This window comes from Heptranchias perlo, chromosome 30 (assembly GCF_035084215.1).
Source record: "Heptranchias perlo isolate sHepPer1 chromosome 30, sHepPer1.hap1, whole genome shotgun sequence".
NCBI classification, from domain to species: domain Eukaryota; kingdom Metazoa; phylum Chordata; class Chondrichthyes; order Hexanchiformes; family Hexanchidae; genus Heptranchias; species Heptranchias perlo.
Window position 1 is genome coordinate 31,111,999 of NC_090354.1, and position 26,293 is coordinate 31,138,291.

Genomic DNA, 26,293 nt, shown 5'->3' on the forward strand with positions numbered 1-26,293 from the left:
AGATTGATAGACAGGCATAATGTTGACTCTTTCCCTCCCCCACCATCCCACAATGTTCACATTTGCTGCATTTCAAAAAAATTAATTTTCAGAATGTGGGCGTTGCATTTATCGCTCATCCCTCGTTACCCTGGATACAACGGGTGGCTTGCAGAGGGCAGTTAAGCAAAGACAGGAGTCACATATAGATCAGAGCGGGTAAGGACGGCAGGTTTCCTTCCCTAAAGGGACTGATACTTTGTGAACGGATTGCACATCTCGTGACTGGACTGCTCGAATGGGAGACTCTCTCATCTGGTGACGTTCGGCCAAAAGGCCTCAGGCAGCTCTCCGGGAAATAATGGTATTGATCAGAGGAAGGGTTCAGGCCGGACTCCGGCTCATCCATTAGGAAGCTGGTGAATTAGATGTGGCCAATGAGAGGCTCAGTGACATAAACCCACGGCCAGTGGTTGAACTGCACTGAGAGTGAGTCAGAGGTCAGCAAAAACCGGGCTTGGAATTCACAATCCTGACCCCAGGAGGGAAACGCACAGGAACAACTCCCTCATAATCTCAATCCCAGTGCTGTCTGAGACCCACCCCCCCCAGAACTGCCTCATATACACACTCCTCCCAGTACTGTCCCATATACCCAACCCCTCCCAGTACTGTCCCATATACCCCACCCCTTCCAGTACTGTCTCATATACCCAACCCCTCCCAGTACTGTCCCATATACCCAACCCCTCCCAGTACTGTCCCATATACCAAACCCCTCCCAGTACTGTCCCATATACCCACCCCTCCCAGTACTGTCCCATATACCCACCCCTCCCAGTACTGTCCCATATACCCAACCCCTCCCAGTACTGTCCCATATACCCACCCCTCCCAGTACTGTCCCATATACCCAACCCCTCCCAGTACTGTTCCATATACCTCACCCCTCCCAGTACTGTCCCATATACCCACCCCTCCCAGTACTGTCCCATATACCCAACCCCTCCCAGTACTGTCCCATATACCCAACCCCTCCCAGTACTGTCCCATATACCTCACCCCTCCCAGTACTGTCCCATATACCCAACCCCTCCCAGTACTGTCCCATATACCCAGCCCTCCCAGTACTGTCCCATATACCCCACACATCCCAGTGTTGACCCATATAGTTTAGATACAGAGTAAAGCTCCCAATAATCTGTCCCATCAAACCTGACTCCTGACATAAGGAAGAAAATGGAGGAGGTCCTGCTAAAAGAATATCAGAAGTTAGGAACTAAATTAATAAACAGGACCTCACGGGTCGGGATTACTACATGAGCCACGTGCTAATTGGTGTAGAGTTAGACAGATCAGGAAGGTGAATGCATGGCTGAAATACTGGGGTGGGAAGGAGGGGTTCCATTTCATGGGGCAAGGGTACCAGTACTGGGACAGGAAGGAGCTGGGATGAGCTCCACCTGAATCGGAATGGGACCAATGTCCTAGAGGAAAAGATAAATAGGCAGGGGATAGGACTTTAAACTAGGAAGACAGTGGGAGGGGGGGGGCAGAATCTGGTGAAAATAACATAAGTCTGAAGATAAAAGATATAGGAGATGAGAGTAAAGGTCAGACCAAGGTAAGGAATAAGGGTAACATAAACAGTCAGGATACAAATACAGTTACAGAACATCAGAACAAAATGACTGTTAAAAATAAAGTGAGGGGAACAATTATTAAAAACAAATTAAATTGCCTGTACAACAATATGCACAGCATCTGAAACAAAACAGGGAAACTGGAGGCAATATTTCATAGCGAGGAACCAGATGTAGGAGGGATAACTGGAACGTGGCTACATAAAGAACAGGACTGGCAGTTAAATATTGCAGGATATAACATAGTTAGAAAGGATCGGGAAGGAAGGGGGGGGGGTGGAGTTAGCTGTACTAATTAGAGACAACATAATGGCAGTAGAAAAAAGGGATATAACTAACATTAAAATAGAAACAGAATCCATATGGATTGAGACAAAGGATAAGATGGGATCGATCATGTTAATAGGTTTATTCTACAGACCGCCGAATAGTGGAAGGGAAGTGGAGGAAGAAATATGTAGACAAATTTATGAAATGGGTAAAAAACATTGAATAATAATCATGGGAGATTTCAACTACCCTCAAATAAACTGGAAAGAAGAGGTAGGGAAAGGGGTAAAGGGAATGGGGTTTTTAGTGTGTACAGGACTCCTTTCTTACCCAGTATGTGAGAAGCCCAACAAGAGAGGAATCACTGTTGGATCTAGTATTGGGAAATGAACCAGAGCAGATGAAAGCAATAAGTATAGGGGAACATCTAGGCAATAGCAATCATAACATAGTAAGGTTTAAAATAATGATTGAGAAAGACATAAGTAAAACAAAGACCAAAGTCATTGATTGGAAGAAAGCTAATTTTGAGGGGATGAGAATGGAACTAGGGAAGGTAAACTGGAAAAAAATACTGACAGACAAAGAGATAGAACAGCAGTGGGAAATATTTAAAACGGTAAACAATAGAGTTCAGGAGAAATATATTCCTCTAAAAAACAAGAACAAACTAATCAATAATGAAACACTATCGATAAATAAAGAGATAAGGATGAAAGTGAATCTAAAGAAAAAGGCATATTTTAAGTACACAGACAATAAAGGAGAGATGACAAAAGGGAATACAAAGAGGTTAGGAAAGAATTCAAAAAAACAATTAGGAAAGCAAAGAGGAACTAGAAATTAAATTATCAAGGGATATAAAAAGAAATAGTAAAGTATTCTACAGACACATAAATAACAAAAGAAAAATCAGGATAGGGATAGGGCCAAGATAAACTCACAGTAATGACAGTGAAATGGCAGAAATATTGTATAATTACTTTGCCAAACAAGGTGGGCAGGACATTAGAAGTAAAGATCAAAAAAGATATAAAGACTTTTAAGATAGAAAGCGGGAAGATAATTGAGAAACTAATCAAACTTAGAGAGGATAAAACCCCTGGTCCGGATGGATTGCATCTGCGCATATTAAAAGAAGTTAGTGAATAGATAGCAGAGGCACCATTACATATCTATAAAAATTCATTAGAAAAGGGAATAGTGCCAGAGGACTGGCGGACAGCTAATGTGATTCCTATATTTAAAAAGGGAGATAGAACAAATCCAGGGAACTATAGAACAATAAGCTTAATGTCGGTGGTAAGAAAGATAATGGAATCTTTACTCAAAGATGTAATAGAAAAACATCTAGAAACCAAAAATATAATATACAATAGTCAGCACGGATTTCAAAAGGTAAAGTCATGCTTGACCAACCTTATTGAATTCCTTGAAAGAGTAGACAAGGGTAATGTGGTAGATGTAATATATTTGGATTTTCAAAAGGCCTTCGATAAGTTACCACATTGTAGATTCATGACTAAGGTCAGAGCATGTGGAGTCAGGGGTCAGGTAGCAGAATGGATAGCAAGCTAGCTAAAAACAGAAATCAGAGAATAGGGATTAAGTGTAGTTACTCAGACTGGCAAAAGGTAGGAAGTGGTGTTCCACAGGGATCGGTGCTGGGACCACTGTTGTTCACAATTTATATTAATGATTTGGACTTCAAATCAGAAGTACAATTTCAAAATTTGCAGACGACACCATATGGGGGGTGTAGTTAATACAAAGGAAGAATGTGTCAAAATGCACGAAGACATCAATAAACTTGCAGAATGGGTGTGCAATTGTAATAAATATCAATATAGAAAAGTGTGAGGTGGTGTATTTTGGTAGGAAGAACAAGGAGGCCACATACTGCTTGGATAATAAGAGTCTAAATGGGGTACAGGAGCAAAGGGATCTTGGGGTACTGATACACAAATCACTAAAAGTAGAGACGCAGGTTAATAAGGCCATAAAAAGGCAAAACAAGCATTGGGGTTCATTTCTAAGGCATAGAATTGAAAAGCAGAGAGGTGTTATGTTAAACTTGTATGGAACCTTGGTTAGACCAAACTTGGAGTATTGCTGACAGTTCTGGTCTTCATACTATAGAAAGCTATGGAGGCATTAGAGAAGATGCAAAAAAGATTCACAAGGATGCTACCAGAACTGAGAGGACATTCTTATCAGGAAAGGCTGAACAGGCTGGGGCTCTTTTCTCCAGAAAAGAGAAGGCTGAGGGGGTGACCTGATAGAGGTCTTTACGATAATGAAAGGGTTTGATTGAGTAGATGTAGAGAAAATGTTTCCACTTGTGGGGGAGACCAAAACTAGAGGTCATCAATATAAGATAGTCACTGATAAATTCAATAGGGAATTCAGGAGAAACTTCTTTATCCAAAGAGTAGTTAGAATGTGGAACCTGCTACCACAAGGAGTAGTTGAGGTGAATAGCATAGATGCATTTAAAGGGAAGCTAGATAAGCACATGAGGGAGAAAGGAATAAAAGCGTATCCTGATAGGGTTAGATGAAGTAGGGAGGGAGGAGGCTCGTGTGGAGCATAATCACCGGCAATGACCAGTTGGGTCGAATGGCCTGTTTTTGTGCTGTAGACTTGATGTAACTCAATGTAACTCGGTGGGGGTAATTTTAACTCTCGGTGACGGTGTGCAACGGGCGATATTGGATCAGCCGCCCTTTAAACACCCCGCCCAATAGTCCAGTGTCTTCAATTGGAAGGAAAATCAGGCGGAGTGTCTAACAGGCGGTCGATCCGCTACCACCCGCTCAACACCATCGACAAAATATAAAGTTACCCCAGTGTTCCCACAGCACAGGTAGAAAGCAAAACTCCCTTTACAGTGCTCCATCACACACTCCCAGGGCAGGTACAGAATGGGTTAGATACAGAATAAAGCCCCCTCTACATTGTCCCATCAAACACTCCCATAGTAGGTACAGCTTGGGTTAGATACAGAATAAAGTTCCCTCTACACTGTCCACCAAACACTCCCAGGGGTGGTACAGCACGGGTTAGATACAGAGTAAAGCTCCCTCTACACTGTCCCATCAAACCCTCCCAGGGCAGGTACAGCACGGGTTAGATACAGAGTAAAGCTCCCTCTACACTGTCCCATCAAACACTCCCAGGGCAGGTACAGCACGGGTTAGATACAGAGTAAAGCTTCTCTCTGACCCAATGTGCTGCCTTCAATTGATTGATTACTGCCCAACAATATCCAGTTTTGAATTCACTTCATTAACAAACATTGCCCATCTGCAATGAGACCTATTTCACAGCTGTGGGCAAAGTTTTTGAAATATCCTGAGACTGTTCACAGAATGGCTGCTGTTTTCTTTTCCTGTGGATGATGATAAATACTTTTTTTAAAAAAAGTGGTAGAATTAAAAATGAGTCGATTGGGTTTGCTCCGTTTCCTCTTCGTCTCTTAATTCTGACACAGCCCGATTTGTTTGACGTCCTGCAGCAGGTTTAGTGAAACAATCTCACACAATCTCCCATCCGCTGTGTAAAATCAAGACCAGTACGGGACCCTGAGGCAGCACCGTTCTCTGCAGTCTGGTTAGAAAACAGGATGGAGCGAGGTGAAGTTCCTGCTAACTCCCGGTGAGCCCCTAACTGCCCGGGAGGACTGGGTCCGACACGTGTCTCTTAATGTCTGTACATGTGCTGCAACTTTCCAAATACTCTGGGAGCGAGGGAAAGCGAGACGGGCTGATGCCAGCGGGTGAGGGAGTCGGTCTCTGAAGCTGTGCCCCCAGGGGAAGGTGTGGTTCGGGTGGAGGATGTCGGGTCACGGTTTGATCCGGAGCCGCGGTCAGCTGGGCTCCGCTAGACAAGGATTCCCGGGATTTCACCAACTTGACGTAGCATGGACTCTGGGGAAAGAAGCAGAATTCCATGAGGAATGTTGTGCTAATTATGTTGATTCTCACTGTGCAGACCTAAGGGGGCGAAACTGTTTCACTTTTCTAATCTTGCTGGAGGTGGGGGTGAAAACCCCTCAATCAACACGAGACCCCCGATCAACACAAGACCCAAGACCCCCCACTCCCACCCTGATCATCTCAAGGCCCCCCCCCCGAGGCAGGGACTCAGCGCCTGGGACGCCAGGAGGTGGGAGGTCATGTGATGAAACCTGCCCTCGTCCAATCAGAGTTGGCGACCCCTCACTATCGGCTTATTGTGGATGTGGCTTTGTGCATGGCCACTTTACAATCAATTTGTACCAACCTGATTGGTCGTTGCTAACGATGTGGCATTAATGGTCATGTGGTTACCATTGGCCAATCAGGTGATAGGAAATGGACCTTCAATAGCAGACAGATTGACTCCTTTCAATAATTAAGATGGACTTACCTCCAGAGGAGATGCTTGAAGTGGAGTCGCAGGTTGAACAGAGGGCGACAGCTTGGATTCTGCTGATAACGGGGAGCACATTTCGATGGGGTCTGATGCTGGTGAGACAGCGCTGTACGCCGGGGGCACGGGCACTGCCTGTCTCTGCAGGAGCTGCAGGATGATGTTGATATCGGCCGTCATCCTGGTCTCCAGCCTGTGGGAAGGATCCAGAGGTGCCGTTAGCTGGGGTTTCCCGGACTCAGGGACATCTGAGGTCCTCGAACAACCTTTGCTTCACTGACGTTATTTATCTTCTGGGGAACGCTCAGTTTCTGAGATGCCAGGCCACGTAGGGTGGGAGAGTTAGTGGGAAAGTCCAAGTAGGCCCAGTGCTGGACACTGCCCAGGCCTCAGGTCTCATGTTATCTCACCTGGGACCCTTCCAGCCAACAGATGGGGGCAGTTTTCATCCCATCAGTCTGGGCTGGACTTGTACCCAAGGGTTAAAAGGATAGTTACAGCCGACAGCCACCTCACCCCTTCCCCTGCCCCAGTCCCACCAGTTTATTTAACTCTCAGGCCAAAGGCTGAGAGGATGAGGGTCCCTGCCCTCCGGGGGCTGGTAATGGGCTCACTGGGAACCTGTGCAATCTCATTTCTGAGCTGATTCAATGCAGATCACAGAAGCAAAAATCTGAAAGTACCTTCAGCAAACGGGAGAGGCCAAGGCTCTAATGGAGACACTGGAATAAAGAATAAATCAGGCTCGGGCCTATTCTCCAATTACATGGTGCCTGCACAGGGTGAACCACAATCCTGCTCTTGGTGTGAAATCAAATGTGGATGATCATGGTCTGCCCCCATCCAGGATTTATATCCATCCTTCCTCGCCCCCCCCCCAGGATTGATATCCCCCACCCCAGGATTGATATTCCCCCTGGGATTGGGATCTGCTGCCTGTGCTGCTCAGGTGATTTCCAGATTTTGCCTTTTCTTTTGCTTTCTCTGGCCGGAGAGTGAGAGTAAACAAAGGATGCAATGGAAGTGGCACTATCCCAGCATTCATAGCATGAGTGAATGTTCCCTATTAAAACTATACCACCTGTAGTTCTCTCTATTCATCTCCTAAAAGCATTGACTGGTCACTGGGGTTACGGGTCCATTAACTCGTTGCTAGGGTTACGGTTCCATTAACTCGTTGCTAGGGTTACGGTTCCATTAACTTGTTGCTAGGGTTACGGTTCCATTAACTCGTTGCTGGGGACACCATGCCATTATCCCATTGCTGGGGTTATGGTGCCATTAACTCATTTCTAGGGTTATGGTTCCATTAACCAGTTGCTAGGGTTACAGTACCATTAAGGCGTAGCTAGGGTTTTTTTTGTTTGAAACACCCAATCACACCAATTAAACCAAAATGCCTTTGTCCTGCTCGATGATGCACTCAAGTCCCTGCGGTGCCCACCGGTTGCGGAAAGTCTCAAGCTTACCGGCAGATACCGGGTGGGACTGAAGTGCAGCCAGAACTTGAGGAGCAGGCCCTTCAAATAGTGAAACAGGGGCTGCTATGTCTCACACTCCATATAAACGTGATACACGGACTCATCCAGGCCGTAATAGTCATAAGGCGGCCTGGGAGTCCGTGAAGTGGCTTAAATAATGGTTTGTCGCTATTGCTCCATGCAACACTCTCCATCCCAGATCCCCAATGGTGCAGGGGAGGACTTCCACGTACAGCTCCCACCTGTATGGCTCAGAGAGGGTGGGCTAGAAATTGAACCTCGTTGTGTCTGTTTTAGAGGCATAAAATGGGTGCAATAAGAGCCAATATTGTGACATCTGATTTGCAGAGAAAGCAATCTTGTTCATGGAAACAGATTTGTGGAGTTGGGTCTGATCCGGTCTGGGATCTCCAGGGACCACTGCAGCCTGAACCAAGAAAAGGTCAGTTTAAAAAAAACATTTTACAAATCGTTGCTGTGAAGCCAGGAGGGGTGGGAATGCTCCCTCCGACTCTGGAGTATCCCAATCGGTGCACTCCCCCCCCCCCCCCCCCCCCCCACCACCTCTCCCAAACATCCCCCTCCCACGACTTGTCTTCGGGCCGCTGCCAGCGAGGCCTGAAATTCACCTCTTTAAACAGGGCGAGCAGCCTGTGGAACTGCGACAGGCTCCGGCAGCTCGCCCAAATAATGTTAATGAGGCCCGAGGACCAATATCGGGCCTCCTGGTTGGAGCGCGCTCTGTGTGTGAGCGTGTTTTTGAGCATGAGTAAGAGTATGTGTGTCAGTATGTGTGTGAGAGTATGTGAACAGGTATATGAGTGTGAGCATGAGTGTGACAGAATGTGTGTCAGGAGTGCAACAGTATTTCTGTGTGTAAATGTGTAAGCATAGGTGTGAGAATAAGTGTGAAAGTATGTGTGTCAGCATGGGTGTATAATATATGTGAGTACGAGTGAGAAGACAAGTGTGAGTATGAGTAAGCACAGGTGTATGAACGTGAGAGTATTAGTGTGAGTCCCTATGTGAGTACGAGTGTGAGTACATGGTGTGAGTACGAGTGTGAGTACATGGTGTGAGGACGAGTGTGAATACATGGTGTGAGGACGAGTGTGAGTACATGGTGTGAGGACAAGTGTGAGTACATGGTGTCAGGATGAGTGTGAGGACGTGTGAGTGAACACGTGTGGAGTGCTGCTTTCCCCAACGTCACAAGGAAATGAGCAGGCAGTAAAAGTGTGGCATCACTAGTGTAATAGAACTGGTACAGATCACACAGAACGGTGCAAACATGGTGTGGAATTATCACCACAGTCCCTACCCTCGTGTAACTCTGATCTTGAGGTGAGAGGACGAGAGGTCTAGACTCCCACTGAGTGCTGGAGTTGACTGAACTGGTTACAGACCGGCCGACCGCCCATCCTCGTGTGTTGGTCTCACCTGTTCAGCTGTGCATGGAGCATCTCTAGCCTGGATTCCACCTTTATCCTGGCCCTCTCCTCCATGCTGGATACCGTCCCCAGGTTAGCGTGAGCTGACATCGAACGCCTGTGTGACTCCGAGAACTGGCTGCCTTTTCTCTCACCCCAGAAGCTGAACATGTTCGACACACTCGTGAAAGTACCTGACGAGAGAAAGAGGCTCAGGTTCAAACTGCAGAGAAATTTCACGCTCGAGGTCGATAGATTTTTGTTGGGTAAGGGCATCAAGGGATATGGAGCAAAGGCAGGTAAATGGGGTTGAAGTGAAAATTATCATAGAATCATAACAGCACAAAAGGAGGCCATTTGGCCCATCGAGCCCGTGCTGGCTCTTTGTTAGAGCAATCCAGTTAGTCCTTTACCCCCGCTTTGTCCCCGTAGCCCTGCAAATTCTTTCCCTTCAAGTATTTATCCAACTCCTTTTTGAAAGCCACAATTGAATCTGCCTCCACCACCCTTTCAAGGCAATGCATTCCAGATCGTAACCACTCGCTGGGTAAAAAAGTTTTTCCTCATGTGGCCTTTGGTTCTTTTGCCAATCACCTTAAATCCATGTCCTCTGGTTCTCGACCCTTCCGCCAATGGGAACAGTTTCTCTTTATTTACTTTATCTAAACCCTTCATGATTTTGAACACCTATATCAAATCTCCTCTCAACCTTTTCTGCTCGAAGGAGCAGGTAATCTCAAGGATTAGGAATTATCTCATTGATTAGTGGAACAGGCTCGAGGGGCTGAATGGCCTCCTTCTGTTCCTATGTTAACAGGCTCAAGGGGCTGAATGGCCTCTCCTGTTCCTATGTTCCACTCACCGGACCATTAAACACAGAGACTTTTCCTGCCGCTCTGAGTTTCTGCTCAGTACATTCAGGGTTCAAGTTCAGCCCAGATTGATGGGATGAAAATGTTTTCTGTCTGCAGTGGATGGAGTGTACATGGACTTCAGGAAAGCCTTTGACAAAGTGTCACATGGGGAATTACTAGAGATGATGAAGGAATATGGAATTGGGGGGAGGATAGCAAACTGGATTAAAAATTGGTTCGAAGGGAGAAAACAGAGAGCAGAGTGTTTGGACGTGTGTAGTGGTGTCCCACAGGATTCAGTTCTGGGGATACTTTTGTTCACTGTGTACATCAACGATTTGGATAAAGGGCTAGAGGGAATGGTGTAGAAATTTGCAGATGATACTAAAATAGGAGATCTAGTTAATTCTTTAGGAGACCAAAGGAAGCTGTAAAGGGATATTGATAAGATCGGGGAATTGGCTAAAAAGTGACAGAGGGAGATTTACTCTGGATCTAACCCGTGCTGTACCTGTCCTGGAAGTGTGGGACAGTGGGTGGCTGAACTGGAAAGTATTCTATTCCCAACACAAACTTCTCTCACCCCGATGAGCACAAAGCTAACATAAAAATAAGATAACACTCCACAGTCGGGAATCGCTCTCAGTGGTATAGCCCAGCTAAGATCTCTTAAACTCACCGTAGCTACAGCATGTGGGTTCAGGATTCACTCTCTAGCCCACACTTTACATACTGCCACTCGGCGACATCATTCAAAAACACAATGTCAGGTTCCACATGTACTCTGACGACACCCAGCTCTACCTCACCACCATCTCCCTCGACCCCTCCACTGCCTATGATTTGTCACGCTGCTTGTCCGACATCCAGTATTGGAGAACCAGAAATTTCCTCCAATTAAATATTGGGAAGACCGAAGCCGTTGGTCTCCGCCACAAACTCCGTTCCCTAGCCACCGACTCCTTCCCTCTCCCTGGCCACTATCTGAGGCTGAACCAGACTGTTCGCAGCCTTGTCGTCCTATTTGACCCCGAGCTGAGCTTCCGACCCCAGATCCTCTCCATCACCAAGACCGCCTACTTCCACCTCTGTAACAACAGCTCACTTGCTGCTGAAACCCTCATCCATGCCTTTGTTACCTCTGGACTCGACTATTCCAATGCTCTCCTGGCTGGCCTCCTACTTTCTACCCTCTGTAAACTTGAGCTCTTCCAAAACTCTGCTGCCCGTATCCTAACTCAGTCCAAGTCCCATTCACCCATCACCACTCTGCTCACTGACCTACACTGGTTCCCAGTCTGGCAATGTCTCGATTTTAAAATTCTCATCCTGGTGTTCAAATCCCTCCATGGCCTCGCTGCTCCTGATCTCTGTAACCTCCTCCAGCCCTACACCCCTCCGAGATCTCTGTGTTACTCCAATTCTTGCCTCTTGCGCATCCCTGATTTCCATTGCTCCACTATTGGTGGCAGTGCCTTCAGCTACCTAGGCCCTAAATTCTGGAATTCACTCCCTAAACCTCTCCGCCTCTCTACCTCTCTCTCCTCCTTTAAGATGCTCCTTAAAACCTACCTCTGACCAAACTTTTGATCACCTATCCTAATATCTCTTTATGTGGCTCGATGTCAGATTTTGTCTCATAATTGCTCCTATAAAGCACCTTGGAACATTTTACTACGTTAAAGGCGCGATATAAATGCAAGTTGTTGTTGTTGATCACGACTCTTCCAGAGTCTGTCAGTGAATCGTAGAATCATAGAAGGGTTACAGAACAGAAGGAGGCCATTCGGCCCTTTGAGTCCATGCCGGCTCTCTGCAAGAGCAATCCAGCTAGTCCCACTCCCTGCCCTTTCCCCATAGCCCTGCAATTTTTTTCTGTTCAAGTACTTATCCAGTTCCCTTTTGAAGGCCATGATTGAATCTGCCTCCACCACCCCCTCGGGCAGTGCATTCCAGATCATAACCACTCGCTGTGTAAACAAGTTTTTCCTCATGTCACTTTTGGTTCTTTTGCCAATCACCTTAAATCTATGTCCTCTGATTCTTGACCCTTCCACCAATGGGAATAGTTTCTCTCTACTCTGTCTAGACCCTTCATGATTTTGAATACCTCTATCAAATCTCCTCGCAGCCGTCTCTGTTCCAAGGAGAACAAACCCAGCTTCTCCAGTCTATCCACGTAACTAAAGTCCCTCATCCCTGGAATCATTCTAGTAAATTTCTTCTGCACCCTCTCTAAGGCCTTCCCATCTTTCCTGAAGTGCGGTGCCCAGAACTGGACACAATACTTCAGTAATGGCTGAACCAGTGTTTTATAAAGGTTCATCATAACTTCCTTGCTTTTGTACTCTATGCCTCTATTTAAAAAGCCCAGGATCCCGTATGCTTTTTTAACCACTTTCTCAACCTGCCCTGCCACCTTCAACGATTTATGCACATATACCCCCAGATCTCTCGTTCCTGTACCCCTTTGAGAGTTGTACCCTCTAGTTTATATTGCCTCTCCTTGTTCTTCCTACCGAAATGTATCACTTCACATTTTTCTGCGTTAAATTTCATCTGCCACGTGTCCACCCATGCCACCAGCCTGTCTATATCCTCTTGAAGTCTATCACTATCCTCCTCACTGTTCACTACCCTTCCAAGTTTTGTGTCATCTGCAAATTTTGAAACTGTGCCTTGTACACCCAAGTCCAAGTCATTAATATATATCAAGAAAAGCAGTGGTCCCAGCACTGACCCATGGGGAACACCACTGTACACCTCCCTCCAGTCCGAAAAACAACCGTTCACCACTACTCTCTGTTTCCTGTCCCTTAGCCAATACTGTATCCATGTTGCCATTGCCCCCTCTATTCCAAGTGCTTCAATCTTGATGCTAAGCCTACTGTGCGGCACTTTATCAAACGCCTTTTGAAAGTCCATATACACCACATTAACTGCATTGCCCTCATCTACCCTCTCTGTTACCTTATCAAAAAACTCTATCAAGTTAGTTAAACACGATTTGCCTTTAATAAATCTGTGCTAGCTGAATGAAGGACAGCAACATTTTCAGACGCAGCTCCTGTGCATTCATGAGGTTGAAACTGATCTTGGATGGTAATGTAAAACGGGTCACAGTGAATCGGCCGCCCGGTTTACCTCCCGCCCAGATTTTCTCTTCCAGTGACATCACCGGGCAGGGTGTAAATGCTCTACCGATTCGCTATCGCCTGCCAACGTGCTCATAGTATCATAGTAGGTACAGCACAGGAGGAGGCCATTCGGCCCACCTTGCCTGTGCCGGCTCTTTGAAAGAGCTATCCAATTAGTCCCACTCCCCTGCTCTTTCCACATGGTCCTTCAAGTATTTATCCAATTCCCTTTTGAAAATTATTATTGAATCTGCTTCCACCATCCTTTCAGGCAGGACATTCCAGATCACAACAACTCGCTGCGTAAAAAAAATGTTTCCTCATGTTGCCTCTGGCTCTTTTGCCGGTCACCTTAAATCTGTATCCTCTGGTTTAAGGAGAACAACCCCAGCTTCTCCAATCTCTCCACATCCCTGGCACCATTCTAGTAAATCTCTCTTGCACCCTCTCCAAGGCCTTGACATCCTTCCTAAAGTGTGGTGCCCAGAATTGGACACAATACTCCAGTTGTGGCCAAATCAGTGTTTTATAAAGTTTTAGCATAACTTCCTTGCTTTTGTACAGTGTCTCTATTAATAAAGCCCAGGATCCCATATGCTTTTTTAACAGCCTTCTCATCTTGTCCTGCCACCTTCAAAGATTTGTATACGTACAACCCCAGGTCACTCTGTTCCTGCATTCCTTTTAAAATTGTACCATTTAGTTTATATTGCCTTTCCTCATTCTTCCTACCAAATAATATCACTTCACACTTCTCTGCATTAAATTTGACTTGCCATGTGTCTTCCAATTTCACCAGTCTATCGATGTCCTCCTGAAGTATGTTTTTATCCTCTGCATTGTTTACTACATTTCTGAGTTTCGTGTCATCTGCAAACTTTGAAATTATACCCTCTATACCCAAATCCAGGTCATTAATATATATCAAAAAGAGCAGTGGTCCTAATACCGACCCCTGGGGGACACCACTGTATTCTTTCCTCCAGTCTGAAAAACAACCGTTCTCCACTACTCTCTGCTTTCTCTCTCTCAGCCGATTTTGTACCACGCTGCCACTGTCCCTTTAATCCCATGGGCTTTAATTTTGGTAACAAGTCTATTATGTGGTACTTTATCGAATGTCTTTTGAAAGTCCATATACACAACATCAACTGCACTACCCTCACCAACCCTCTCCGTTACTTCATCAAAGAACTCAATCAAGTTAGTTAAACAAGATTTTCCTTTAACAATCTGAGCTGACTTTCATTTATTAGCCCAGACTTTTCCAAATGTAATTTTTTTGTCCTGGATTATTGTCTCTAAAAGTTCCCCAGCAGTGACATTAGGCTGACTGGCCTGTAATTGCCGAGTTTATCACTCTCTCCTTTTTTGAACAGGGGTGTAACATTTGCAATCCTCCAGTCCTCTGGCACCATCCCCATATCTAAGGAGGATTGGAAGATTGTGGCCAGAGTCTCCGCAATTTCCACCCTTACTTCCCTCAGTAATCTAGGATGGATCCCATCCGGACCGGGTGACTTTTCTACTTTGAGTACTGCCAATCTTTTAAGTACCTCCTGTTTATCTATTTTTATCCTATCCAAAATCGCTACTACCTCCTCCTTTACTGCATCCTCTTCTCTGTTCTATGGGATAGTGGCCTAACTGCCCAATGGGCCATTTCCCAACTAGAATTGGCACTGAGGCTAAACTGAACAGACTCTTTCCAAGGGATCGGGTTACTGTCTGTGTCAGTCTGAGCACAGTGACCCTGGTGAGAAACTGTGTGACACACTTGGCTCTTTGGACATAACAGGAAGTCACTTTGCCCTTCAGAGCTGTGCCTGTGCAGCTCCCTTACATCACTTCCTGTGGTAGGCAGGATCTTCTCCAGCAACTGTGGTCTTTAGCTTTCGCAAACTTTCGAGAGCAAAATAAATCATGTTTCTCAGTGATAATTCCTGAGACAGAAAGTCACGTGTTTGGCTCAGAAATTTGTTTTTTTATTCGTTCATGGGATGTGGGCGTCACTGACGAGGCCGGCATTTATTGCCCATCCCTAATTGCCCTTGAGAAGGTGGTGGTGAGCCGCCTTCTTGAACCGCTGCAGTCCGTGTGGTGAAGGTTCTCCCACAGTGCTGTTAGGAAGGAATTCCAGGATTATGACCCAGCGACGATGAAGGAACGGCGATATATTTCCAAGTTGGGATGGTGTGTGACTTGGAGGGGAGTGTGCAGGTAGTGTTATTCCCATGTGCCTGCTGCTCTTGTCCTTCTAGGTGGTAGAGGTCGTGGGTTTGGGAGGTGCTGTCGAAGAAGCCTTGGTGAGTTGCTGCAGTGCATCCTGTGGATGGTACACACTGCAGCCACAGTGCGCCGGTGGTGAAGGGAGTGAATGTTTCGGGTGGTGGATGGGGTGCCAATCAAGCGGGCTGCTTTGTCCTGGATGGTGTCGAGCTTCTTGAGTGTTGTTGGAGCTGCACTCATCCAGGCAAGTGGAGAGTACTCCATTACACTCCTGACTTGTGCCTTGTAGATGGTGGAAAGGCTTTGGGGAGTCAGGAGGTGAGTCACTCGCCGCAGAATACCCAGCCTCTGACCTGCTCTCGTAGCCACAGTATTTATATGGCTGGTCCAGTTAAGTTTCTGGTCAAGGGTGACCCCCAGGATGTTGATGGTGGGGGATTCGGCAATGGTAATGCCGTTGAATGTCAAGGGGAGGTGTTTAGACTCTGATGAAGCAGCTGAAGATGGTTGGGCCTAGGACACTGCCCTGAGCAACTCCTGCAGCAATGTCCTGGGCTGTGATGATTGGCCTCCAACAACCACTACCATCTTCCTTTGTGCTAGGTATGACTCCAACCACTGGAGAATTTTCCCCCGATTCCCATTGACTTCAATTTTACGAGGGCTCCTTGGTGTCACACTCGATCAAATGCTGCCTTGATGTCAAGGGCAATCACTCCCACCTCACCTCTGGAATTCAGCTCTTTTGTCCATGTTTGGACCAAGGCTGTAATGAGGTCTGGAGCCGAGTGGTCCTGGCAGAACCCAAATTGAGCATCGGTGAGCAGGTTATTGGTGAGTAAGTGCCGCTTGATAGCACTGTTGACAACACCTTCCATCACTTTGCTGATGATTGAGAGTAGACTGATGGGGCAGTAATTGGCCAGATTGGTTTTGTCCTGCTTTTTGTGGACAGGACATACCTGGGCAATTTTCCACATTGTCGGGTAGATGCCAGTGTTGTAGCTGTACTGGAACATCTTGGCTAGAGGCGCGGCTTGTTCTGGAGCGCAAGTCTTCAGCACTACAGCCGGGATGTTGTCAGGGCCCATAGCCTTTGCTGTATTGGTATAGGTTGAGTTGCAGGTGGAAAAATGTGGAATTCTCTCCCCCAAAAGGCTGTGGATGCTGGTGGATAATTGGAGCTTTCAAGGCTGAGGTCGATAGAGTTCTCTTGGGTATCAAAGGATATGGAGCAAAGGCGGGTAAATGGAGTTGAGGTACAGATCAGCCGTGATCTAATTGAATGTCGGAGCAGGCCTGAGGGGCTGAATTTTTGACTCTGACCTCTTTGGCCAAGGTTGTGGGCATCTGTCCTAATATCTCTTTCTGTGGCTCGGGGTTGGAGTATGAGTCAGGACGTCTTGCTGCAATTATCTAGGGCTCTGGTGGGACCACACCTGGAGTACTGTCTACAGTTTTGTTCTCCTTACCTATGGAAGGATATACTTGCCTTAGAGGTGGTGCAACAAAGGTTCACTAGATTGATTCCTGGGATGAGAGGGTTGTCCTATGAGGAGAGATTGAGTAAAATGGGCCTATACTCTCTGGAATTTAGAAGAATGAGAGGTGATCTCATTGAAACATGTAAGATTCCGAGAGGGCTTGACAGGGTAGATAGTGAGAGGCTGTTTCCCTTGGCTGGAGAGTCTAGAACTAGGGGTCATAGTCTCAGGACAAGAGGTCGGCCATTTAGGACCGAGTTGAGGAAACATTTCTTCACTCAGAGGGTTGTGAATCTTTGGAATTCCCTACCCCAGAGGGCTGTGGATGCTCAGTCGTTGAGTGTATTCAAGATTGAGATCGATAGATTTTTTGGACACTAAGGGAATCAAGGGATATGGGGATCGGGCGGGAAAGTAGAGTTGAGGTCGAAGATCAGCCATGATCTTGTTGAATGGCGGAGCAGGCACGAGGGGCCATATGGCCTACTACTGCTGCTATTTCTTATGTTCTTATGTTCATTTTTGTCTGATTATTACGCTCCTGTGAAGCACATTTTACGACATTGAATGTGGTATATGAATGCAAGTTGTTGTTGTTGTTGATGAATGGCCTCCCCCCTGTACCTATTAACTGTTCGTTCAGAAACAAGATGGCGCCTGGGGTAGGGAAGGGATCAAACAGAAAGGGTGAGGGGAGAGGAACAGGAAATGACAAAGGAACTTCCTGAACATGGTTCTGAAGAAGACAACTAATGTGACGTCTTAATAGTCAGACAATTCCACAAGGAATGGAGGGTGACTCTGGTACCTGTGAAGGGATTGGATCCACTGCCTTTCCTTCTGCATTCCCCATGGCCCATGTCAGATGTTGCAGGGAATCCATTCTTCACCTCAGTGATGCCGGAGGCCGAAGCTTTGAGGTTCTCGTCACTGGACTGTGAGCGGGGGGTCAGGCTGCTGTAGTCCCAGTGGTCTCTCGCTGCGTGAGTACGGTGGTTTGTCAGTGGGACCTGATCTCCGTCTGGATCTCCTTCACCCATAGCATCTGAAATCCAAGGCTTTAATGAATATCTCACCCGACCCCTCAGCCCACATACTCAACGATGAATATACACCATCACACTGTTAGACAACACCCTCCCCCATCCCCACTCCAAATTCTCCAATTCATCCCCGGAAGCTGCTGGCTTATGCTGGATTAGGATTCCTTGGGCCTTTGTTACCCATTGGGTACCTCACCCCAGTGACCATTCTTCATGTGTGAGCCTAGACGGTGAGTGTCAGCAAGGTTATTCAGTCATGCAGTGCATCATCACAGCTAAGTCCAGATAACCAGAAGCCAGGGCATTGCTACAGAGAAGAAGGCAAAATTCAGAGTGGTTTTAGATTGGGTTCTTACCCTTTCAAGACGTTGTACAGAACAAGCGGGTCGGGGCCTAGCAGTATCTTCCCTCACTCCCTCAGCTAGACTGAGTGAAGGGAGGTAATTACTTTTTGTCAGTGATTAATGTTAAAAATCCAGAAAGAAAATATCAAGGACATTGGAAAGACTTCTGGGCTTCTCAACTTAAAAAAACAATCACAATCACAATTAGCAGATGTGAGGCCTCAGGGCAGTGCACGGTTGGCGAGAAATGGCAGATCCGTGTCACAAGCTCTCTGGAGACCTCCCCCTAAGAGCCTCTGGGTAAAACCCCTGTCCAGTCTGCTCCAAGCTTAATGTCTTTCTGGGTTGTACTAGTGTTTTGGAGCCACATTTACACCAGTCATTTCCTCGGGGATTCTCCCGATCGTCTGCCGTAACTTCAGCGTAAACGGTCAAAGTCACAACCGGGGATCAGGAGAACTCCCGCCGATATTTTATCACAAAAGTTTAACGACCTGTTCCCGTTTATTTTCAGATATCTCTCGTTGCTGATATGAACACATCTTGTTGTTCTGATTTTGGGTTTATCCACCAGTGAGGTAACAAGCAGTAAGACTAGCCCTTTCCAATGCTCCAGCCTCAGAGAATTCAAACAGGACAAACCAGGGGGTGCAGAACAGGTGTGCAAATAGAATTAAATTGTTTGTGTTTCCTGGGCCAAGTAGACAGGGGTCCCAGAAGGCAGGCGGCCAAAGGACCTAGCCACGACAACCCCGTGAGTGTGTTGATGGGAGTGTGAGGGTGGAGTGAATGTGTTAAAGAGAGTGTGAGATTGGAGTGAGTGTGTTAATGAGAGTGTGAGATTGGAGTGAGTGTTTAAAGGATGTGTGAGGGTGGAGTGATTGTATTAATGGCAGTGTGACCTTGGAGTGATTGTGTTAATGGCAGAGTGAAGTTGGTGTGAGTTCGTTAATGGTAGTGTGAAGGTGGGGTGAGTGTGTTAATGAGAGTGTAAGGGTGCCATGAATGTGTTATTGACCGTGCGAGGTTGGAATGAGTCTGTTAATGACAGCGTGAGGTTGGAGTGAGTGTGGTAAAGGCAGTATGAGGTTGCAGCGAGTGTGTTAATGACAGTGTGAGGTAGGAGTGAGTTTGTTAATGGCAGTGTAAGGTTGGAGTACGTGTATTAAGCAGTGTGTGAGGTTGGAGTGTGTGTGTTTTTTTTAATTCATTCATGGGATGTGGGCGTCGCTGGTGAGGCCGGCATTTATTGCCCATCCCTAATTGCCCTTGAGAAGGTGGTGGTGAGCTGCCTTCTTGAACCGCTGCAGTCCGTGTGGTGAAGGTTCTCCCACAGTGCTGTTAGGAAGGGAGTTCCAGGATTTTGACCCAGCGACAATGAAGGAACGGTGATATATTTCCATATCAGGATGGTGTGTGACTTGGAGGGGAACGTGCAGTTGGTGTTTGGGAGGTGCTGTCGAAGATGCCTTGGCGTGCTGCTGCAGTGCATCCTGTGGATGGTACACACTGCATCCACGGTGCGCCGGCGGTGGAGGGAGTGAATGTGTAGGGTGGTGGATGAGGTGCCAATCAAGCGGGCTGCTTTCTCCTGGATGGTGTCGAGCTTCTTCAGTGTTGTTGGAGCTGCACTCATCCAGGCAAGTGGAGAGTATTCCATCACATTCCTGACTTGTGCCTTGTAGATGGTGGAAAGGCTTTGGGGAGTCAGAAGGTGAGTCACTCGCCACAGAATACCCAGCCTCTGACCTGCTCTTGTAGCCGCAGTATTTATGTGGCTGGTCCAGTTAAGTTTCTGGTCAATGGTGACCCCCAGGATGTTGATGGTGGGGGATTCAGTGATGGTAATGCCGTTGAATGTCAAGGGGAGGTGGTTAGACTCTTTCTTGTTGGAGATGGTCATTGCCTGGCACTTGTCTGGCACGAATGTTACTTGCCACTTATCAGCCCAAGCCTGGATGTTGTCCAGGTCTTGCTGCATGCGGGCATGGACTGCTTCGTTATTTGAGGGGTTGAGAATGGAACTGAGCATTAGCAATGTGAGGTTGGAGTGAGGGTGTTAATGGCAGTGTATGGTGGGAGTGAGTGTGTTAATGATTGTGTGATGTTGGTCTGTGTGTGTTAATGGCAATGTGAAGTTGTAGTGAGTGTGTTAATGTCAGTGTGAGTATGTTAATGACCGTATGAGGTTGGAGTGAGTGTGTAACTGGCAGTGGGAGGTAGGTGTGAGTTTATTAACGGCAGTACGAGGATGGAGGGAGATTTTAAATTGCATTGTGAGTGTGGAGTTAATGTGTTAATGAGAGTGTAAGGTTGGAGTGAGTGTGTTAATGGCAGCATGAAAGTGGAGTGATTGTGAGGTTAGAGAGAGTGTGTTAACGGCAGTGCGAAGTTGGAGTGATTGTGTTATTTGTACTGTGAAATTGGAGTGATTGTGTTAATGGCAGAGTGAAGTTGGTGTGAGTGTGTTAGGTTGGAGTGTGTGCGTTAAAGACAGCGTAAGGTTGGAGTGAGTGTGTAAATGGTATTGTGAGGGTGGAGTGAGTGTGTTAATGGCATTGTGAATTTGGAGTGATTGTGTTAAAGGCAGTGAAGTTGGTGTGAGTGTGTTAATGACAATTTGAGCGTGGAGTATGTTTGTTAATGGCAATGTGAGGTTGCAGCAAGTGTGTAAAAGACAGTGAGAGTATGGAGTGAATGTGTTAATAAGCATGTGAGGTTGGAGCGAGTGTGTTATTGGCTGAGGGATAAGAACATAAGAACATAAGAAATTGGAGCAGGAGTAGGCCAATCGGCCCCTCGAGCCTGCTCCGCCATTCATAGAATCATAGAATCATAGAAGTTACAACATGGAAACAGGCCCTTCGGCCCAACATGTCCATGTCGCCCAGTTTATACCACTAAGCTAGTCCCAATTGCCTGCACTTGGCCCATATCCCTCTATACCCATCTTCCCCATGTAACTGTCCAAATGCTTTTTAAAAGACAAAATTGTACCCGCCTCTACTACTGCCTCTGGCAGCTCGTTCCAGACACTCACCACCCTTTGAGTGAAAAAATTGCCCCTCTGGATCCTTTTGTATCTCTCCCCTCTCACCTTAAATCTGTGCCCCCTCGTTATAGACTCCCCTACCTTTGGGAAAAGATTTTGACTATCGACCTTATCTATGCCCCTCATTATTTTATAGACTTCTATAAGATCACCCCTTAACCTCCTACTCTCCAGGGAATGAAGTCCCAGTCTGTCTAACCTCTCCCTGTAAGTCAAACCATCAAGTCCCGGTAGCATCCTAGTAAATCTTTTCTGCACTCTTTCTAGTTTAATAATATCCTTTCTATAATAGGGTGACCAGAACTGTACACAGTACTCCAAGTGTGGCCTCACCAATGCCCTGTACAACTTCAACAAGACATCCCAACTCCTGCATTCAATGTTCTGACCAATGAAACCAAGCATGCTGAATGCCTTCTTCACCACCCTATCCACCTGTGACTCCACTTTCAAGGAGCTATGAATCTGTACTCCTAGATCTCTTTGTTCGATAACTCTCCCCAACGCCCTACCATTAACGGAGTAGGTCCTGGCCCGATTCGATCTACCAAAATGCATCACCTCACATTTATCTAAATTAAACTCCATCTGCCATTCATCGGCCCACTGGGCCAATTTATCAAGATCCCGTTGCAATCCTAGATAACCTTCTTCACTGTCCACAATGCCACCAATCTTGGTGTCATCTGCAAACTTACTAACCATTCAATAAGATCATGGCTGATCTGATCCCAACCACAAATCTAAAGAACACAAGAAGTCGGAGCAGGACCCGGCCACATAGCCCCTGGGCCCTCTCCGCCACCCACAGGGCATTGACCGATCCGAACTCAGCTTCATGTCCAATTTCCTGCCCGCTCCCCATAACCCCTAATTCCCTTTACTTCTAGGAAACTGTCTATTTCTGTTTTAAATTTATCTAATGATGTAGCTTCCACAGCTTCCTGGGGCAGCAAATTCCACAGACCTACCACCCTCTGAGTGAAGAAGTTTCTCCTCATCTCAGTTTTGAAAGAGCAGCCCCTTATTCTAAGATTATGCCCCCTAGTTCTAGTTTCACCCATCTTTGGGAACATCCTTACTGCATCCACCCGATCAAGACCCTTCACAATCTTATATGTTTCAATAAGATCGCCTCTCATTCTTCTGAACTCCAATGATGTTGGAGTGAGTCTATTAATGACAGTGTGAGGGTGGAATTAGTGTGTTAATGAGAGTGTAAGGTCAGAGTGAGTGTGTTAAGGAGAATTTAAGGTGGGAATCAGTGCGTTAATGTCCATGTGAGGTTGGGTGAGTCTGTTAATGACTGTATGATGATGGAGTGTGTGAATGAAAGTGTTAGGTTGCAGTGAGTGTGTTAATGAGATTATGAGGTTGGAGTGAAAGTGTTAATGAGCGTGTGAGTTGGAGTGAGTGTGTTATTGACTGAGTGATGTTGGAGTTAGTGTGTTAATGAGAGTGTAATGTTGGAGTGAGTGCGTTAAAGAGGGTGTAAGGAGGGAGTGAGTGTCTTAATGTCCATGTGAGGTTGGAGTGGCTGTTCATGACTGTCTGATGTTAATGAGATTGTGAGGTTGAAGTAAGTGTGTTAATGACAGTGTAAGGTAGGAGTAAGTGTGTTAATGAAGCATGAAAGTGGAGTGATTGTGTTTCTGGCAGTGTGAGGTTGGAGTGAGTGTATTAATGGCAATGTGAGGTTGGAGTGAGTGTATTAATGGCAGAGCGAAGTTGGTGTGAGTGTGTCAATGGCAGTTTGAAATGGGTGTGAATGTGTTAATGACAGTGTGAGGTTGGAGCGAGTGCCTTAATGACTGTGTGTGACGTTATAGTCAGTATGTTAATGAGCGTGTGTGTTAATGACAGTTTTAGGTTAGATTGTGTTAATGGCAGTGTGAAGTCGGTGTGAGTTGTGTTAATGGCAGTGTGAAGTTGGTGTGAGTGTGTTAATGGCAGTGTCAAGCTGGGGTGAGTGTGTTAATGGCAGTTTGAGCTTGGAGTATGTGTGTAAACGACAGTGTGGGTGTGGAGTGAGTGTGTTAATGAGCGTGTGAGGTTGGAGTGAGTGTATTAATGGCAGTGTGAGGTTGGAGTGAGTGTGTTAATGGCAGTGTCAAGCTGGGGTGATTGTGTTAATGGCAGTGTCAAGCTGGGGTGATTGTGTTAATGGCAGTGTCAAGCTGGGGTGATTGTGTTAATGGCAGTGTCAAGCTGGGGTGATTGTGTTAATGGCAGTGTCAAGCTGGGGTGATTGTGTTAATGGCAGTGTCAAGTTGGGGTGATTGTGTTAATGGCAGTGTCAAGCTGGGGTGATTGTGTTAATGGCAATTTGAATTTGGAGTGAGTGTGTTATTGACTGAGTGATGTTGGAGTGAGTGTGAAAGTGCCAGTGTGAGGGTCTAGTTAGTGTGTTAATGAGAGTGTATAGCTGGAGTGAGTGTGTTAAAGAGAGTGTAAGGTGAGAGTGAGTGTGTTTATGTCCGTGTGAGGTAAGAGTGAGTTTGTTAATGACAGTGTGAAGTTGGAGTGAGTGTGTTAATGGCAGTGCGAAGATGGAGTGAGGGTATTAGTGACAATGTATGGTGGGAGTAAGCGTGTTAATGAGTGATGTTGGAGTGAATGAGTTAATGGCAGTGTGAGAGTGGAGTGAGTGTGTTAATGCCTGTGTGAAATTGGAGTGAGTGTGTTAATGGCAGTGCAAAGATGGAGAGAGTGTGTTAATGCCTGTGTGAAGTTGGAGTGATTGTGGTAATGGCAGAGTGAAAATCATCTGAGTGCATTAATGGTAGTTTGAAGATGGTGTGAGTGTGTTAATGGCAGTGTGAACCTGGAGTGAGGGTGTTAATGACCGTTTGTGCATGGAGTGAGTGTGCTAATGACAGTGTGAGGTTGAAGTGAGTGTGTTAGTGACAGTGCGAGCTTGGAGTTAGTGTGTTTTAAAGCAATGTGTTTTTGGAGTGAGTGTGTCATTGACTGAGTGATTTTGGAGTGAGTGCATTAATGACAGTTCGAGCATGGAGTGTGTGTGTTTATGGCAGTGTGAGGTTGGAGGGAGTGTGATAATGAGCGTGTGATGTTGGAGCGAGAGTGTTAATGTGAGTGTGAGGTGGAGTATGTGTGTTAATGAGAGCGTATGGTGGGTGAGTGTGTTAATGTCCATGTGAGGTTTGAGTGAGTGTGTTAATGACAGTGTAAGGTGGGACTGAATGTGATAATGACAATGTGAGGTAAGAGTGAGTTTGTTAATGAAAGTGTGAGGTTGGAGTACGTGTGTTAAGGAGTGTGTGAGGTTGGGGTGAGTGTGTTAATACAGTGTTAGGTTGGAGTCAGTGTGTTAATGACAGTGAGAAGTTGGAGTAATTGTGTTAATGGCTGAGTGAAGTTGGTGTGAGTGTGTTCATGGCAGTTTGAAGTTGGAGTGAGTGTGTTAACAAGACTGTGAGGTAGGAGTGAGTTTGTTAACAACAGTCTGAGGTTGGATTAAGTGTGTTAATGAGCATGTGAGGTTGAAGTGTGTAAATGGCAGCGTGAGGTTGGGGTGAATGTGTTAATGACAGCATAAGGTCAGAGTGAGTGTGTTATTGACAGTATGAGGTTGGAATGTGTTAATGAGATTGTGAGGTTGAAGTAAGTGTGTTAATGACAGTTTACCATGGGAATGAGTGTGTTAATGTTGGTTGGAGTGAGTGTGTTAATGACAGTGTACAGTGGGAGTGAGTGTGTTAATGACTGTGTGATTTTGGAGTCCGTGTGTTAACAACAGTGTTAGGCTGGAGTGATTGTGTCAATGACAGAGTGAAGTTGGTCTGAGTGTGTTAATGGCAGTGTAAGGTTGGATTGAGTGTGTTACTGGCAGTGTGAGGTTGGAATGAGTGTGTTGATGACAGTTTACAGTGTGTGTTAATGACAGGGTGAGGTTGGAGTGGGTATGTTAACTGCAGTGTGAGGTTGGAGTGAGTGTGTAATGGCAGTGTGATGATGGGGGGAGATTATTAATTGCAGTGTGAGGGTGGAGTTAGTGGTTAAAGTGAGTGCAAGGTTCGAGTGAGTGTGTTAATGAGAGTTCAAGGTAGAGTGAGTTTGTTATTGGTAGTGTTGGGGTGGAGTGAACATGTTAAAAGAGTGTAAGGTTGGAGATTATGTGTTATTGGCAGTGTGAGGTTGGAGAGAGTGCGTGAATGGCCGTTTGAGGTTGGAGTGAGTGTGTTAGTGGCCATGTGAAGTAGTTGTGTGTGTGTTAATGGCAGTGTGAAGTTGGAGTGAGTGTGTTAATGACAGTGTGAGGTTGGAGTGAGTGTGTTAATGACAGTGTGAGGTTGGAGTGAGTGTGTTAATGACAGTGTGAGGTTGGAGTGAGTGTGTTAATGACAGTGTGAGGTTGGAGTGAGTGTGTTAATGACAGTGTGAGGTTAGAGTGAGTGTGTTAATGAGTGTGTGAAGCTGGGTTGTGTGTTAATGGCAGTGTGAGGTAGGGGTTAGTGTGTTAATGACAGTGTTGATGATGGGTTGAGTGTGTTAATGGCAATGTGAGGTTGGAGCGAGTGTGTTAATGACAGTGTAAAGTGGAAGTGAATGTGTTAATGACTGAGATGTTGGAGTGAGTGTGTTACTGGCAGTGTGAGGTTGGAATAAGTGTGTTAATGAGTGTGTGACTCTGGGTTCAGTGTGTTAATGGCAGTGTGAGGTTGGAGTAAGTGTGTTAATGGCAGTGTGAGGTTGGAGGGAGATTGTTGAGTAAAGTGCGAGGGTGGAGTTAGTGCGTTAATAAGTCGGTACGATTTGAGTGAGTGTGTTAATGAGAGTTCAAGGTAGAGTGAGTTTCTTATTGGTAGTGTTGGGGTGGAGTGAACATGTTAAAAGAGTGTAAGGTTGGAGATTATGTGTTATTGGCAGTGTGAGGTTGGAGAGAGTGCGTGAATGGCCGTTTGAGGTTGGAG

General features: G+C 46.1%; 1 protein-coding gene across 1 annotated transcript in view; it reads right to left on the reverse strand.

The window, feature by feature from the left end:
- Window positions 1-3,346: 3,346 nt before the first annotated feature.
- Window positions 3,347-26,293, reverse strand: part of LOC137300033 (potassium voltage-gated channel subfamily H member 6-like) — a 185,093-nt gene continuing 162,146 nt past the window's right edge. The window contains exons 12-15 of the mRNA XM_067969125.1: window positions 17,729-17,965; window positions 9,227-9,410; window positions 6,303-6,498; window positions 3,347-5,821 (exon numbers count right to left, since the gene is read on the reverse strand). Of these exons, the coding sequence (XP_067825226.1) occupies window positions 5,558-5,821; window positions 6,303-6,498; window positions 9,227-9,410; window positions 17,729-17,965 (881 nt within the window). The 3' untranslated portion in view covers window positions 3,347-5,557. The remainder of the gene's footprint in view (window positions 5,822-6,302; window positions 6,499-9,226; window positions 9,411-17,728; window positions 17,966-26,293) is intronic.